The sequence below is a fragment of the Hypomesus transpacificus genome, chromosome 15, assembly GCF_021917145.1.
Source record: "Hypomesus transpacificus isolate Combined female chromosome 15, fHypTra1, whole genome shotgun sequence".
NCBI lineage: Eukaryota > Metazoa > Chordata > Actinopteri > Osmeriformes > Osmeridae > Hypomesus > Hypomesus transpacificus.
Genome location: NC_061074.1, coordinates 6,458,069 through 6,472,005, shown reverse-complemented (window position 1 = coordinate 6,472,005; position 13,937 = coordinate 6,458,069). Strand labels below are relative to the sequence as shown.

General features: G+C 53.6%; 1 protein-coding gene across 3 annotated transcripts in view; it reads left to right on the top strand.

Annotated features, from left to right (window-relative positions):
- sorl1 (sortilin-related receptor, L(DLR class) A repeats containing) overlaps positions 1 to 13,937 on the top strand; it is a 26,754-nt gene extending 12,817 nt beyond the window's left edge. For 2 of the 3 annotated variants that reach the window (XM_047035297.1, XM_047035299.1), the window contains exons 16-48: positions 156 to 241; positions 388 to 560; positions 689 to 820; positions 938 to 1,029; positions 1,124 to 1,370; positions 1,691 to 1,829; positions 1,976 to 2,149; positions 2,294 to 2,407; positions 2,642 to 2,764; positions 2,894 to 3,013; positions 3,109 to 3,234; positions 3,386 to 3,496; positions 3,923 to 4,054; positions 4,219 to 4,350; positions 4,457 to 4,588; positions 4,875 to 5,027; positions 5,815 to 5,979; positions 6,112 to 6,240; positions 6,457 to 6,583; positions 6,675 to 6,844; positions 6,935 to 7,047; positions 7,180 to 7,284; positions 7,364 to 7,430; positions 7,735 to 7,817; positions 8,223 to 8,310; positions 8,623 to 8,813; positions 8,975 to 9,094; positions 9,572 to 9,736; positions 9,848 to 10,022; positions 10,437 to 10,543; positions 10,731 to 10,923; positions 11,105 to 11,317; positions 11,557 to 13,937. In XM_047035297.1, coding sequence (XP_046891253.1) covers positions 156 to 241; positions 388 to 560; positions 689 to 820; positions 938 to 1,029; positions 1,124 to 1,370; positions 1,691 to 1,829; positions 1,976 to 2,149; positions 2,294 to 2,407; positions 2,642 to 2,764; positions 2,894 to 3,013; positions 3,109 to 3,234; positions 3,386 to 3,496; positions 3,923 to 4,054; positions 4,219 to 4,350; positions 4,457 to 4,588; positions 4,875 to 5,027; positions 5,815 to 5,979; positions 6,112 to 6,240; positions 6,457 to 6,583; positions 6,675 to 6,844; positions 6,935 to 7,047; positions 7,180 to 7,284; positions 7,364 to 7,430; positions 7,735 to 7,817; positions 8,223 to 8,310; positions 8,623 to 8,813; positions 8,975 to 9,094; positions 9,572 to 9,736; positions 9,848 to 10,022; positions 10,437 to 10,543; positions 10,731 to 10,923; positions 11,105 to 11,317; positions 11,557 to 11,624 — 4,465 coding nt within the window. In that variant the 3' untranslated portion in view covers positions 11,625 to 13,937. The remainder of the gene's footprint in view (positions 1 to 155; positions 242 to 387; positions 561 to 688; positions 821 to 937; positions 1,030 to 1,123; positions 1,371 to 1,690; positions 1,830 to 1,975; positions 2,150 to 2,293; positions 2,408 to 2,641; positions 2,765 to 2,893; positions 3,014 to 3,108; positions 3,235 to 3,385; positions 3,497 to 3,922; positions 4,055 to 4,218; positions 4,351 to 4,456; positions 4,589 to 4,874; positions 5,028 to 5,814; positions 5,980 to 6,111; positions 6,241 to 6,456; positions 6,584 to 6,674; positions 6,845 to 6,934; positions 7,048 to 7,179; positions 7,285 to 7,363; positions 7,431 to 7,734; positions 7,818 to 8,222; positions 8,311 to 8,622; positions 8,814 to 8,974; positions 9,095 to 9,571; positions 9,737 to 9,847; positions 10,023 to 10,436; positions 10,544 to 10,730; positions 10,924 to 11,104; positions 11,318 to 11,556) is intronic. The other variant, XM_047035298.1, reaches the window with a different exon arrangement.

Below are 13,937 nucleotides of genomic sequence, written 5' to 3'. Positions count from 1 at the left end.
TGTTAAGTCACATGAGTTCTGCAAATGTATGTGTTGGTATGTGTAAATCCGGATGAGGAATCGTAGCTGACCGCAGGCAGGTTATATTGGAGAGCAGTGCCACCTACTGGTAGTGTTAGAGACCCAGCGTGATGGACGCTGTGTGTGATCCCCAGGTACAGGAAGGTGCCTGGTGACAGCTGTAGTGGAGGAGATGTGGAGACCAGGCTGGATGGAGAGATGCTACCCTGTCCTGTGGGAGGTCAGTGGATGGCCCACAGACAGAAACCGCTGCACCGCGTGTGCGCGTGTGGTTATCTAAGAGTGTGTGTGTCAATAGCACTCACAGTCTGTGTGTGTGTGTGTGTGTGTGTGCAGTTCTAACAGAGTGTGTGTGTTCCCCTCCAGAGAGTACTGAGTTCATCCTGTATGCGGTGAGGAACTCCATCCACCGCTACGACCTGCTGACAGGCACCGACCAGCCTCTGCCCCTGACGGGCCTGCGCGAGGCCGTGGCGCTGGACTTTGACTACGACAGGAACTGCCTGTACTGGGCCGATATCTCCCTGGATACCATACAGGTCAGCACCCTGACCCCTATAGATGCCAGTGTATATAACCCCATCTCTCTGGTCCCTACCCTGACCCCTATAGATATTTTAGTTATATACAAGTGTATATAACCCCCATCTGTCTCCCCTCCCTCCAGCGTCTCTGTCTGAATGGCAGCACAGGACAGGAAGTGGTCATTAGAAAGGACCTGCAGAATGTGGAAGCGTTGTCCTTTGACCCCATCAGCAGGCTTCTGTACTGGGTGGACGCGGGGGCACAGAAGATCGAGGTACTCCCCCCCACACACACACGCACACACACTTACCCAGGGCAACAGATACATGCTGCTGAGCATTGTAACTCATCTTTCTCTCTCTCTCTCCCTCTCTCTCCCCTGTGTTGTCAGGTGTCCAACCCAGATGGGGACCTGCGCCACACTCTGCTCAACTCCTCTGTCCTGGAACACCCCCGAGCCCTGGTCCTGCTGCCTGGAGAGAGGTGAGAGGCACTCACACACACACTCACACACACCCACACACAGAGGAACACGCGTGCACGCACTAAAGGGTACTCACACTTCCCCGCTCCCCAGTCTGATGTTCTGGACGGACTGGGGCGACCACGCGGCCGGCGTGTACCGCAGCTTCATGGACGGCTCCAACGTGAGCTGCATCGTGTCGGAGGGCGTGCGCTGGCCCAACGGCATCACGGCGGACGAGCGCTGGCTGTACTGGACGGAGGCGTACGGAGACCGCATCGAGCGGGCCGACTTCAGCGGCGGCCAGCGCAGTGTGGTCATGGAGGGACTGCCACACCCCTACGCCATCGCCGTCTTCAAGGTGTCCTCACACTCACACACTCACACACTCACACACACACACACACTCACTCACACACACACACACACACTCACACACTCACACACTCACACACACATAGACAATAGTTGTACACATGCACACCCGTTTGGTCTACATGCACACGCACACCTTATTGCACGTTATATTCATACACACACAGCCTATGTGAACACACCTTCTGTCTCACACACCCAATCTACACCCTCCACCCCACTGCCAACACAAAACCTGGTCAATTAACACACACAGACTCATACAACCAGAATGATTTAGTCTTTGTGTGTGTGTGTGTGTTCCAGAACGACCTGTACTGGGATGACTGGTCCAGGATGGGCATCTTCAAGGCTCCCAAGGCCGGCTCTCAGAGCAACGAGCTGATAGTGGGCCGTCTGACCGGGGTCATGGACCTGAAGATCTTCTACAAGGGCAAGGCCCGAGGTGAGAGGGAGGGAGGGTGTCGGAGGGAGGGTGTCGGACGGGTGTTGAAGGTTGTCATTGACATTAGTTTGAGATAACCAGTGATTGTAGTGATGACACACGTCAATCCTTTTTCCTCCCTGCCCGCCTGCTTCCCCCCCCCCCAGGACATAATGCGTGTGTGGACCTGCCCTGCAGCCTCCTCTGCCTCCCCCAGCCTGGGCACCGCCACACCTGTGTCTGCCCCGACGGAGTCCCCTCCACCCCCCTGCCCAGCGGCCAGCTGCGGTGTCAGTGCCCCCCCAACTACCAGCTGGTCAACAACACCTGCGTCAAGACTGGTGAGAGACGCACACACGTGGGGACACACAGATGTTGACAAACATACATCACAAAGACACTTCTTGCCCGGGCAAACTCACCTAAACTCACACTCCTGTGTCTGGTGCTTCCTGTTTGGTCCGCCCTCCCCGTTGTCCAATCAGAGCACAGCTGCCAGCCTAACCAATACCAGTGCTCCAACGGCCGCTGCATCAGCAGCATCTGGAAGTGTGACAGCGACAACGACTGCGGAGACATGAGCGACGAGCTGGAGTGTCGTGAGTACAATGTGCACTGTCGCCGTGGCAATGTCCTTGACCTCCGTCCCAACAATCCTTCTATGCATCTCTCTAACCCCCCCCACTGTGACTGCCTTTCTCCAACCTCTCTCTCTCTGTCTCTCTCTCTCTGTCTCTGTCTCTCTCTCTGTCTCTGTCTCTGTCTCTGTCTCTGTCTCTGTCTCTCTCTCTCTCTCTGTCTCTGTCTCTCTCTGTTACCTCTGCCTCCTCCAGCCACCACCACCTGTGACCCGTCCATCCAGTTCCGCTGTGTGGCCTCGGGCTCCTGCATCCCCCTGGCATTCAAATGTGACCACGAGGACGACTGTGGTGACAACAGTGACGAGGAGCACTGTGGTGAGATGGCTGTGTGCGTGTGTGTGCATTGTCATCTTCTCAAATCAACTTGTGTGTGCATATGTCTCATGTGTTTGTGCGTGTATGTGTGTGTGTGTGTGTGTGTGTGTGTATGTGTGTGTGTGTCAGATAGCCACCAGTGCGGCCCAGGAGAGTTCACGTGTGACCGGGGCGTCTGCATCCGGGAGGCCTGGCGTTGTGATGGAGACAACGACTGCAGGGACTGGTCAGATGAGGCCAACTGTACAGGTGAGCTGACTAACCATGCCCACCTACTCCCACAGGACCACCGTGTGTTTGTGTGTGTGTTCATGTGTTCATGGCTCCCTGCCCTCTCCCCCTAGTGGGGCACCACACGTGCGAGGCCAGCAGCTTCCAGTGCCACACAGGTCACTGCATCCCTCAGCGCTGGGTGTGTGACGGAGACGACGACTGCCAGGACGGCTCCGACGAGGAGAGCGTGCACTGTGGTAAGAACGTACACACACACACACACACACTCTCTCAGACACGATATCAAACCACGTCATCAAAAAAGAACCTGTGTCACTATCCAATAACTAGTTACGACTGTGTGTAGTGTTGTTCTCACAGGAAGTGTGTGCGTGTGTGTGTTGACAGAGGGCAAACACTGTAATGGCTTCCTGTGCTCCAACGATACCTGTCTACCTGCCAGCGCCCACTGCAACGGCGTCCAGGACTGCCCAGGGGGCGCCGACGAGCAACACTGTGGTGAGCAGCCTGGACAAGTCTGTCAGCAGTCTGTCATGCCGTGATGCTGTCCCCTGTGTAACAGTGTTGGGTCATGCCGTGATGCTGTCCCTTGTGTAACAGTGTTGGCTCATGCCGTGATGCTGTCCCCTGTGTAACAGTGTTGGGTCATGCCGTGATGCTGTCCCCTGTGTAACAGTGTTGGGTCATGCCGTGATGCTGTCCCCTGTGTAACAGTGTTGGCTAATGCCGTGATGCTGTCCCCTGTGTAACAGTGTTGGGTCATGCCGTGATGCTGTCCCCTGTGTAACAGTGTTGGGTCATGCCGTGATGCTGTCCCCTGTGTAACAGTGTTGGGTCATGCCGTGATGCTGTCCCCTGTGTAACAGTGTTGGGTCATGCCGTGATGCTGTCCCCTGTGTAACAGTGTTGCCCCCTCCTCCACAGACCCCCTGTGCACTCGCTACATGGAGTTTGTGTGTCAGAACCGGGCCCAGTGTCTGTTCCAGTCCCTGGTGTGTGACGGGATCAGACACTGCGAGGACGGCTCAGACGAAGACCCGCATTACGCCGGGTGTGGTGGGTCACGCACACGCACTTTCACCCCCCCCACACACACACTCAGTCACGACATACACACATTCACCCCCCCACACACACACATACACTCAGTCACGACATACACGCATTGACTGGCGCTGCGGAGATAGTGCTCCTGATCAGTCTGTGTTTTTGTTTGCCAGCCGCGCCCTCCGAGTTTGGGAAGGTGTGTGACGCGTACACGTTCCAGTGCTCCAACGGAGTGTGTGTGAGTCTCCGCTGGAAGTGTGACGGCACGGACGACTGTGGAGACTACTCTGACGAGGCCAACTGTGGTGGGTTCTCAGAAACACACACACACACAGACACACACACACACATACACACACACAGGTATAGACACCTACTGAGCTGTGTCCTGTGTGTGACCCTGGCTTCCAGACTCCCCTACTGGGCTGCCTGGCTGCATGAGCTCTCAGTTTGAGTGTGCTAACGGACGCTGTGTCCCCAACTGGTGGAAATGTGATGGAGAGAACGACTGTGGAGACTGGTCTGATGAGGCCCACTGCACAGGTAGGACTCTCTCTCTCTCTTCCTCTCTCTCTCTCTCCCCCTCTCTCTCTCTCTCTCTCTCTCTCTCTCTCTCTCTCTTCCTCTCTCTCTCTCTCTTCTCTCTCTCTCTCTCTCTCTCTCTCTCTCTCTCTCTCTCTCTCTCTCTCTTCCTCTCTGCCTCTCTCTCTCTTCCTCTCTGTCTCCCTCTCTATCTCTTTACCTCTCTACCTGTCTCTCCTTTCTCAATTTCTGCCTATCACTCTCTCTTTCTTCTCTCTTTATTGAAGTCTCCTCCCTCACCCCCCAGGAGAGGAGATACCCCAGACCCCCGACCCCCGCCCCTCCTCCTGCGCCCCCAACAGGTTCCACTGTGGCTCCGGCGCCTGCATCATCAACACCTGGGTGTGCGATGGCTACGCAGACTGCCCTGATGGCAGTGATGAGCTGGGCTGCCCTACAGGTGAGCTAGTTAGCTGCCCTACAGGTGAGATAGTTAACTGCCCTACAGGTGAGAGAGTTAACTGCTCTACAGGTGAGATCATTAGCTGCCCTACAGGTGAGATCGTTAGCTGCTCTACAGGTGAGATCGTTAGCTGCTCTACAGGTGAGATAGTTAGCTGCTCTACAGGTGAGATAGTTAGCTGCCCTACAGGTGAGATCGTTAGCTGCTCTACAGGTGAGATAGTTAGCTACCCTACAGGTGAGATCGTTAGCTGCTCTACCGGTGAGATCGTTAGCTGCTCTACAGGTGAGATCGTTAGCTGCCCTACAGGTGAGATCGTTAGCTGCCCTACAGGTGAGATAGTTAGCTGCCTTACAGGTGAAATAGTTAGCTGCCCTACAGGTGAGATAGTTAGCTGCTCGTCAGGTGAGATAGTTAGCTGCCCTACAGGTGAGATAGTTAGCTGCTCGTCAGGTGAGATAGTTAGCTGCCCTACAGGTGAGCTAGTTAGCTGCTCTACAGGTGAGATAGTTAGCTGCCCTACAGGTGAGATAGTTAGCTGCCCTACAGGTGAGATAGTTAGCTGCTCTACAGGTGAGATAGTTAGCTGCTCTACAGGTGAGATAGTTAGCTGCTCTACAGGTGAGATAGTTAGCTGCCCTATAGGTGAGATAGTTAGCTGCTCTATAGGTGAGATAGTTAGCTGCTCTACAGGTGAGAGAGCTTCCATACAGGTATTGTAGTGTGTGATGGCCGGGTAGCTCTGTACCCTGAAATGTACTTTTTGTTTGTGTTTCCATGGCAGCAGCCAAGGGCACAGTGCCTGCAGCCTCCACCCAAGCCCCGCCCCAACCAGGACGCTGCAGCCAGGGCCAGTTCCTCTGCCTCAGACCCCCCCACTGCATCCCCGACTGGCAGCGATGTGATGGACACTCCCACTGCCAGGACGGCTCAGACGAGGCCCACTGTCGTACGTCTCTCTCTGTCGGCCTCTCTCTGTCTCTCTCTCTCTCTGCTTCATTCTCTTGTAGCTGGCTGTTGAACTGTGACCCCCTCCTGCTCAGAGCTGGATGTTGACCTTTGAACCCTTCCTCCCGTTTAGCGACGCGAGGCCCACTGTGGTGCGTGAACGGGACTCGCTGTGCAGACGGGGAGGCGTGTGTGCTGGAGAGCGAGCGCTGTGACGGCTTCATGGACTGCTCTGACCACAGTGACGAGGACAACTGCAGCGGTGAGTCTGCTGATCCGTAGATCTGAGCTGCTACGGACGTCACATGGTGTGCACTTGATTTTTACCGCTGGGCATACCTGTGGCGATGCACTTCCGAGTTATGCTATTTCTAAACCAGCACAGTAATGAGGGCCACGGTGGTCTACTGTACTCTACTCTACAATTGTACAATGACACACTAGTGCAGTGTGGTAATGGTTCCATGCTCTGTTCCAGCCGACTCCCTGGTCTATAAGATTCAGAACCTGCAGTGGACGGCAGACTTCTCTGGGGACGTCACTCTGACCTGGTCACGCCCCAAAAACCTTCCGCCCGCCTCCTGCTACTTCCTCATCTACTTCAGGTCGGTCTGGAATCTTCCATCTCCCTCGGCACCAACGAGCTGAACTGGAGTTCATGGTTTGAAACTCTGTGTGTGTGTGTGTGTGTGTCAGGCTGGTGGGGATCCAGCAGTGGACCATCATGGACACCCACAGCAACAAGAGCAGCGCCCGGCTCAGTCTCCTGAAGCCAGACAGCAGCTACCAGGTGAAGGTTCTGACCCAGTGCCTCAACAAGCTGCACAAGACCAACGAGGTGCTCACACTCAGGACGCCTGAGGGACGTGAGTACACACACACACACACACACTCACTCAAGCACACACGTGCACACACACCACAACCCTGATTGGCTGTTCTGTGGTTTGTGTTAGTGCCAGACCCGCCCAGAAACCTGCAGCTGTCATGTGACAGGGGGGAGGAGGGGAGTGTGCTGGTGTCCTGGAGCCCCCCAGACAAGACCCACGGACTGCTGAGGGAGTACATCGTATGTCTCTGACCCCCCCCACACACACACACATACACACATATACACGGTAGCCATCGAGTCAGATGGCTGAGCGGTTAGGGAATCGGGATACTAATCAGAAGGTTGCCGGACTGTGTGGGTGTGTGTCAGGTGGAGTACAGTGATAGGAGCAGTGTGGAGTGGTCCTCTCTCAGAAGCACCAGTGCCAGTGTTGAAGTCAAGAACCTGCAGTCCAACACACTCTACAGCTTCAGGGTGAGACGCACTGTGTGTGGGTGCTGTTTGTGTATGTTTGTGTGTGCGTGCAGCCTACTATACTCTGAATTGTGTGCAGGTGTCAGCCGTGACCAGTCGAGGAGTAGGAAACTGGTCCGAGGTCAAGTCCATCACTCCTCAGAAAGGTACAAACCACAACAAGGCCAACATTACCCAGCTAATAATGACTAACCGTCCCTGCAGAGCTGGAATGACCTTCTGTTAGTCGTAGGAATGTACTGTTGTGTGTCATCACTGGGCGTGTTGCAAATGCTCTCCCTCTCTCTCTCTCTCTCTCTCTCTCTCTCTCTCTCTCTCTCTCTCTCTCTCTCTCTCTCTCTCTCTCTCTCTCTCTCTCTCGCTGTCTCTCTCGCTCTCTCTCTCTCGCTCTCTCTCTCTCTCTTTCTCTCTCTCCCCCTCTCTCTCTCTCTCTCTCTCTCTCTCTCTCAGCCCTCCCTCCTCCCTCTGTCATTGCTGACAGCATCACTAATGACTCCATGAGCTTCTCCTTCAGCTTCAACTCTGAGCACAAGGTTAGTACTGTAGGACCCCAGACACTCCACACACACGCACCACACACACACACACCACACACACACCACACACACACCACACACACACACCACACACACACACCACACACACACACCACACACACACACACACGCACCACACACACACCACACACACACACCACACACACACACACCACACACACACACATATCACATATATCACAGACACGCTGCGCGCACACTGCACACTCCACACATGCAATTAGGATTCCTTAAGTCCTGCTTTATCCCTTGCACTGTATTGTATGGTCCATGTGTGTGCTGTGTGTGTAACATGTTTGACATATGTGTAACATGTCGTCCATGTGTGCCAAGTGTATAACATGTGTTCCGTGTGTGTAACGTGTGTAACCTTTGTCCTAGGTGAAGCAGTACGTTGTGGTTCTGTCCTGGGAGTTCGACGCTCACGTGAAGGAGAGCAGGAACTACACAGTGATCACTGTACTGAGAGGTATGGAGAGGGGGGTGACAGGGGGGATGGTGGGAGAGAGGAGAGGTGGAGGGATGGAGGGAGAGAGGGAGGAGAGGGGAATTGGTAGGAGAGAAGTGTTTAGGGGCGGCAAGGAGGGACAGAGAGAAGGGGAGAGGGAGGGAGAGGGACACAGGAGGGTTGAACAGAGGAGTGAGAATGAGAGAGGGAAGAGGCAAGGAGAGAGAGAGGGGTGGGGGGGTCACGTGACTGTTTAGATCAGGACGATGACGACCATGCACAGAAGGACGCCTACATGGCGATGTCATCCTAACCGCACCTGTCTGTGCCCAGCGGGGAGCCTGGCTCCGGGCACCGTGTATGAGGTGGCAGTGTGGGCCCACACCAGCGTGGGCGACAGCCCCACAGCTCTGTCCATGCAGCAGACCCTGGGGCCCCCCCCGGACCCCCCGCTCCTCAAGGCCCGCGCCCTCAACCAGACCTCTGCAGACTGCAGCTGGAGCACCACAGGCCCCCCTGCACAGGTACACACACAAACACACACATACATGTAGGTACACACACACGCAGACACACGTACGGTACACATCACAGACATGCTCGTACACACACACGCGCACACAGGCATACAGATACAGCACACAGTCAAACACACTCGTATAACACTGCCAGTGTGTGTGTCCAGGTGTATGGTGTGTTCTTTGCCACCTCCTTCCTGGACCTGTATCGGAGGCCACATTGTGTGAACACGTCCGCCTCCAGCATCACTGTGACTGTGGGCGGCAACGAGCAGTACCTCTTCCTGGTAGGATCCTCCATCCTCATCCTCATCCTCATCCCCATCCTCATAACCATCCCCATCATCGTCCTCATCCCCATCCTCATAACCATCCCCATCATCATCCTCATCCCCATCCTCATCCCCATCATCATCCTCATCCCCATCCTCATAACCATCCCCATCATCATCCTCATCCTCATCCCCATCCTCATCCCCATCCTCATCCCCATCCCCATCATCATCCTCATCCCCATCATCATCATCCTCATCCCCATCCCCATCCTCATCATCATCCCTATCCCCATCCCTATCATCATCCTCATCCCCATCCTCATCTCCATCATCATCATCATCATCCCCATCATCATAATTTGTTTTCAGAGTCCCTCTCCTAACTCTAGAACCTTAACTCTCTGTGTATGTGTCTGCATGCGTGCGTGCGTGCGTGTGTCCGTGTGTGGGTGTATGTATGTGTATGTCGGGGGGGTGTTTGTGTGTCAGGTGCGGGCTGTGGCCCCCTACCTGGGCCCCCCCTCAGACTCGGTGGTGGTGCGGATGATCCCCAGCGAGCGCCTGCCCCCCAGGAACCTCCACGGGGTCCATGTGGAGCAGACCAAGGCCCTGATCAAATGGCAACCCCCCTACGACTCCCCTAGCACCCCTCTGGTACACTCACTCTCTGTCTCACACACACACACATTGACGTTGGTACACACACGACCCACTCACAGTCTAGTTACTGTCTTTCACTGTGTGTGTGTGTGTGTGTGGGTGTAGACATATGCGATCAGTGTGAGGGACACCATCCGTAAGACAGAGCACAGCTACAAGCTGGAGACTAAGAATAACTCGGTGGAGTACAGGCTGGCAGGCCTGGAGCCTGGAGGACGCTACAGTGTCACTGTCAGGCTCAGGAACATGAGCAAGGAGGCCAGCTACACTCTCAACACAGGTACACACACTCAACACTCTCAACACAGGTACACACACTCTCAACACTCTCAACACAGGTACACACACTCTCAACACTCTCAACACAGGTACACACACTCTCAACACAGGTACACACACTCTCAACACTCTCAACACAGGTACACACACTCTCAACACTCTCAACACAGGTACACACACTCTCAACACTCTCAACACAGGTACACACACTCGACACTCTCAACACAGGTACACACACTCTCAACACAGGTACACACACTCTCAACACAGGTACACACACTCTCAACACTCTCAACACAGGTACACACACTCTCAACACCCTCAACAAAAGTGCACACACACAGACTCAACACACACAGTATAGCCATATAAATATACTGTTCTTTTTAATTGACAATATTCTGTGTGTGTCTAGTACCTCTGCCTCCCCCTGAGGCTCTGAAGATTCTGACGGAGAAGGACCACGCGTTCCTGTTCTGGAAGAGTCTGGCGGTCAGGGAGAAGGGCTTCAACGACAGCAGGGTGAGTGGCCTCTCAACCGCCCCCACAGACACATCAAACACGGGAGGGTTCATCACTGGATGCACTTTGGAAAATGCCGCCCTAGTGTCTGCCTCTGTCGCCTGTAGGAAGGACCGGCCCTGGTCGCTTGGGCTGAAAGCGTCTGCTAAATGAACCCAATGTAAATGGAAGGTGTGTGTCTCTGCAGGGCTATGAGGTGCACGTCCACGACAGTGTGACCAACTCCAACACGTGTCTGGGGAACACCACAGAGACATACTTCCGTATCGGCAGCCTGCAGGCGGGACACAACTACACCTTCTCTGTCCAGGCCCGCTGTCTGCTGGCCGGCCAGCTGTGTGGGGAGCCCGCCCTGCTCCTGTACGACCAGCTGGGCTCAGGTCAGCCATACACACATGGATATACAGATAAACACACATACAATGTGTATATACACACGCACACCAGCGCACAAACACACATATATGCTGTTAAATGATAAGTTAAACACCATGGGGGTGACCCAGAACAGCTTTGCCTGCTCAGTCAGTCAAGATGCTGTGTTTGACCCCTCTCTTCCAGGTCCCAGCGAGGCGGCCCACAGCACGGCCAGGTCAGGTGACATGGCGGCGGTGGTGGTGCCCGTGCTGTTCCTGCTGCTGCTGGCGCTGTGCGGCGGCATGCTGGCGCTCTACCTGCGACACCGGCGCCTCACCAACAGCTTCACCGCCTTCGCCAACAGCCACTACAACTCACGCCTCGGGGCCGCCATCTTCTCCTCTGGGGACGAGCTGGGTGAGACGCACACACACACACACGGCTCACACACACACCTGTCTCACACAAGGAAACATGTACGTTGATCTGCATACTGTCGTCTGAAGCTTAACTCTCCATCTTTCTTCTCTCCCTCTTCTTCACTTCTTCTCGCTTCTTCTTCCCAACTCCTCACATCTCTCACCCCCTCTTCCTCCACTCCCTCCTTTCTCCTCTCTCCCTCACCCCTCTCTCAACCCCTCTTCCTCCCCTCCCAGGGGATGATGATGAAGATGCTCCAATGATCAGTGGCTTCTCAGATGACGTTCCCATGGTGATTGCATAGCGCTCCACCCCCCTCCCCCTCCACCCCTTCCTCCACCCCCCCCACCTCCACCCCCCGCCCCCTCCACACCTCCCTCCACCCCCCCCACCTCCACCCCCCGCCCACTCCACACCTCCCTCCACCCTGACCAGAGTTAGAGGGCGCTCCTTGACTGTCAACCAAACGTGTGCGGGTTTCAGGAACACAGGACGACAAGTGAAAGAAGATGAAAATGAAAGAGATATTTTTTGAAAATACGATGCACTTTTTTTGGATGCGCAATAACTTATTTTTTTATATATAATATATCTATATATATATATGGGTCAATATGGACTACGCTAGGAGGGGCGGAGTTCAAAGCAGGAAGTGATTCAGGCGTTGAGGGAGGAGCTTTGCCGTGTGTCCCGCCTGGCTGGGTCATCACTTCAAGCCAAAATAAGCACCTGCCAACTGGAACGTCACCTAGCAACTGGAGCATTCAACGGGGGAAACATCTATATCCATACACACAAAGTATGAGAACATTGTAAACGGTGAAGTGATGATGTCATTTTCCACAAACTAAACAAACGCAGTTTAGTCCATTCAGTCAGGTCAGTCTGATAGTAAAAGTAGCTACCGTACAGAGGTACAGCCTCTTACAGAGAGAGAGGCTGACGAGAGTTGTTGTCGTCGTCATGGGTTTCTGTTTGTTTGTGTCTTGTCTGTGTGCCTGTCTGTCTGTCTATCTGTCCGTCTCTGTCTGTCTGTCTTTTTGTTTGCACGTATCAGATCACTCCAGCTATTGTTAAACACATTGTGATCCTTGTAACTGTTTAATTTTAAACTACTGGCACACCAGAGGGTGGGTTCTTACTGTAGGACCATGTAGGACCATGCAGTACTAGTTAGTACTACGCAGTACCATGTAGTAACATGCAGTACTAGGCAGTACTTGTTGGATGCAGTGCAAGGTAAAACCATGCAGTGCTAGGTAGTACTATTCAGTACTATAAGACATGCACTATGTCATGTTGAAACGTCATGTTGAGATTTCTCAAGAGCCATCGTTCTTTATGTAATTCATTGCTTTAATTTTTTTTATTTAGATGAATGTATTTTCTATATCTGTGATTCTGAGGCTTTGATACTGTGGCAGCAGCCCAGACACCAGTGATACTGTGGCAGCGGCCCAGACACCAGTGATACTGTGGCAGCGGCCCAGACACCAGTGATACTGTGGCAGCGGCCCAGACACCAGTGATACTGTGGCAGCAGCCCAGACACCAGTGGTACTGTGGCAGCGGCCCAGACACCAGTGATACTGTGGCAGCAGCCCAGACACCAGTGGTACTGTGGCAGCGGCCCAGACACCAGTGATACTGTGGCAGCAGCCCAGACACCAGTGATACTGTGGCAGCGGCCCAGAAACCAGTGGTACTGTGGCAGCTGCCCAGACACCAGTGGTCTCCAAGCCCTGGGCCTGGACAGCTTCCTTTCTGGAGGCTTCAGCTCCCACCCTAATCTAGCACACCTGATTCTAATAATTAGCCGGTTGATGTGGTCAATCATGCTGGGTACAGCTGGGCTTGTAGTAAAGACGTAGAAGGAGGCAGCATTGAGGGAGCAGGTTTAGAGAGCATGGCCGTGGGTGTTCTGTTGTCCTGGCTGGGCGCATGCCGTCCTCAGTGGTGAAGTCCCGTCATTCTGTTTACCACATATGCCTTATTAAACCACTCTGGATCTTGCTGTAGGTTTAAACACACACGTGCATGCACAAACACACTCACACATACACAAACACGTATGCATGCAATACAGGCACGACCACATGTGCACACTCACACACGACACATTATATGTTCCAAGTACACTCACGGTACACAGTGTCCATACACATCATTGTAGAGACTTAAGGAGAGATGGGGGGGGGGGGGGGTGATGGAGAGGAGGTGTGGGAAGAGATGCAGAGTGGAAGTGATCAACAGAGAATAGAAAAGATACTTCTATTTAATGTAAAGTCCCTAATGCTGAACAGACCAGCTCTGTACAGTAGACACATGCCCAATAACATTCTCCCTGTCAAGTTTTAACACTTGTCTTACAAAATATGATTACTGGGTATTGTGTGACCGTTTTTCCCCTGGTGTCTAATTGTCAATGAATTAATTTCTTGTAAGATAGTATGCTTAAAAAAGTTTTTTTTGCACAGATAATGTGTAAATGATGAAAATGTTACACATGGTCATACTTGGAGATATTCCTGCTTGCTGATGGAGGATCTGTTGGGTGTGACAGGTACTGAAGCTTGGTTTGAGGTGTTATGCTGAAATAAACTGTCTGAAAATGTGA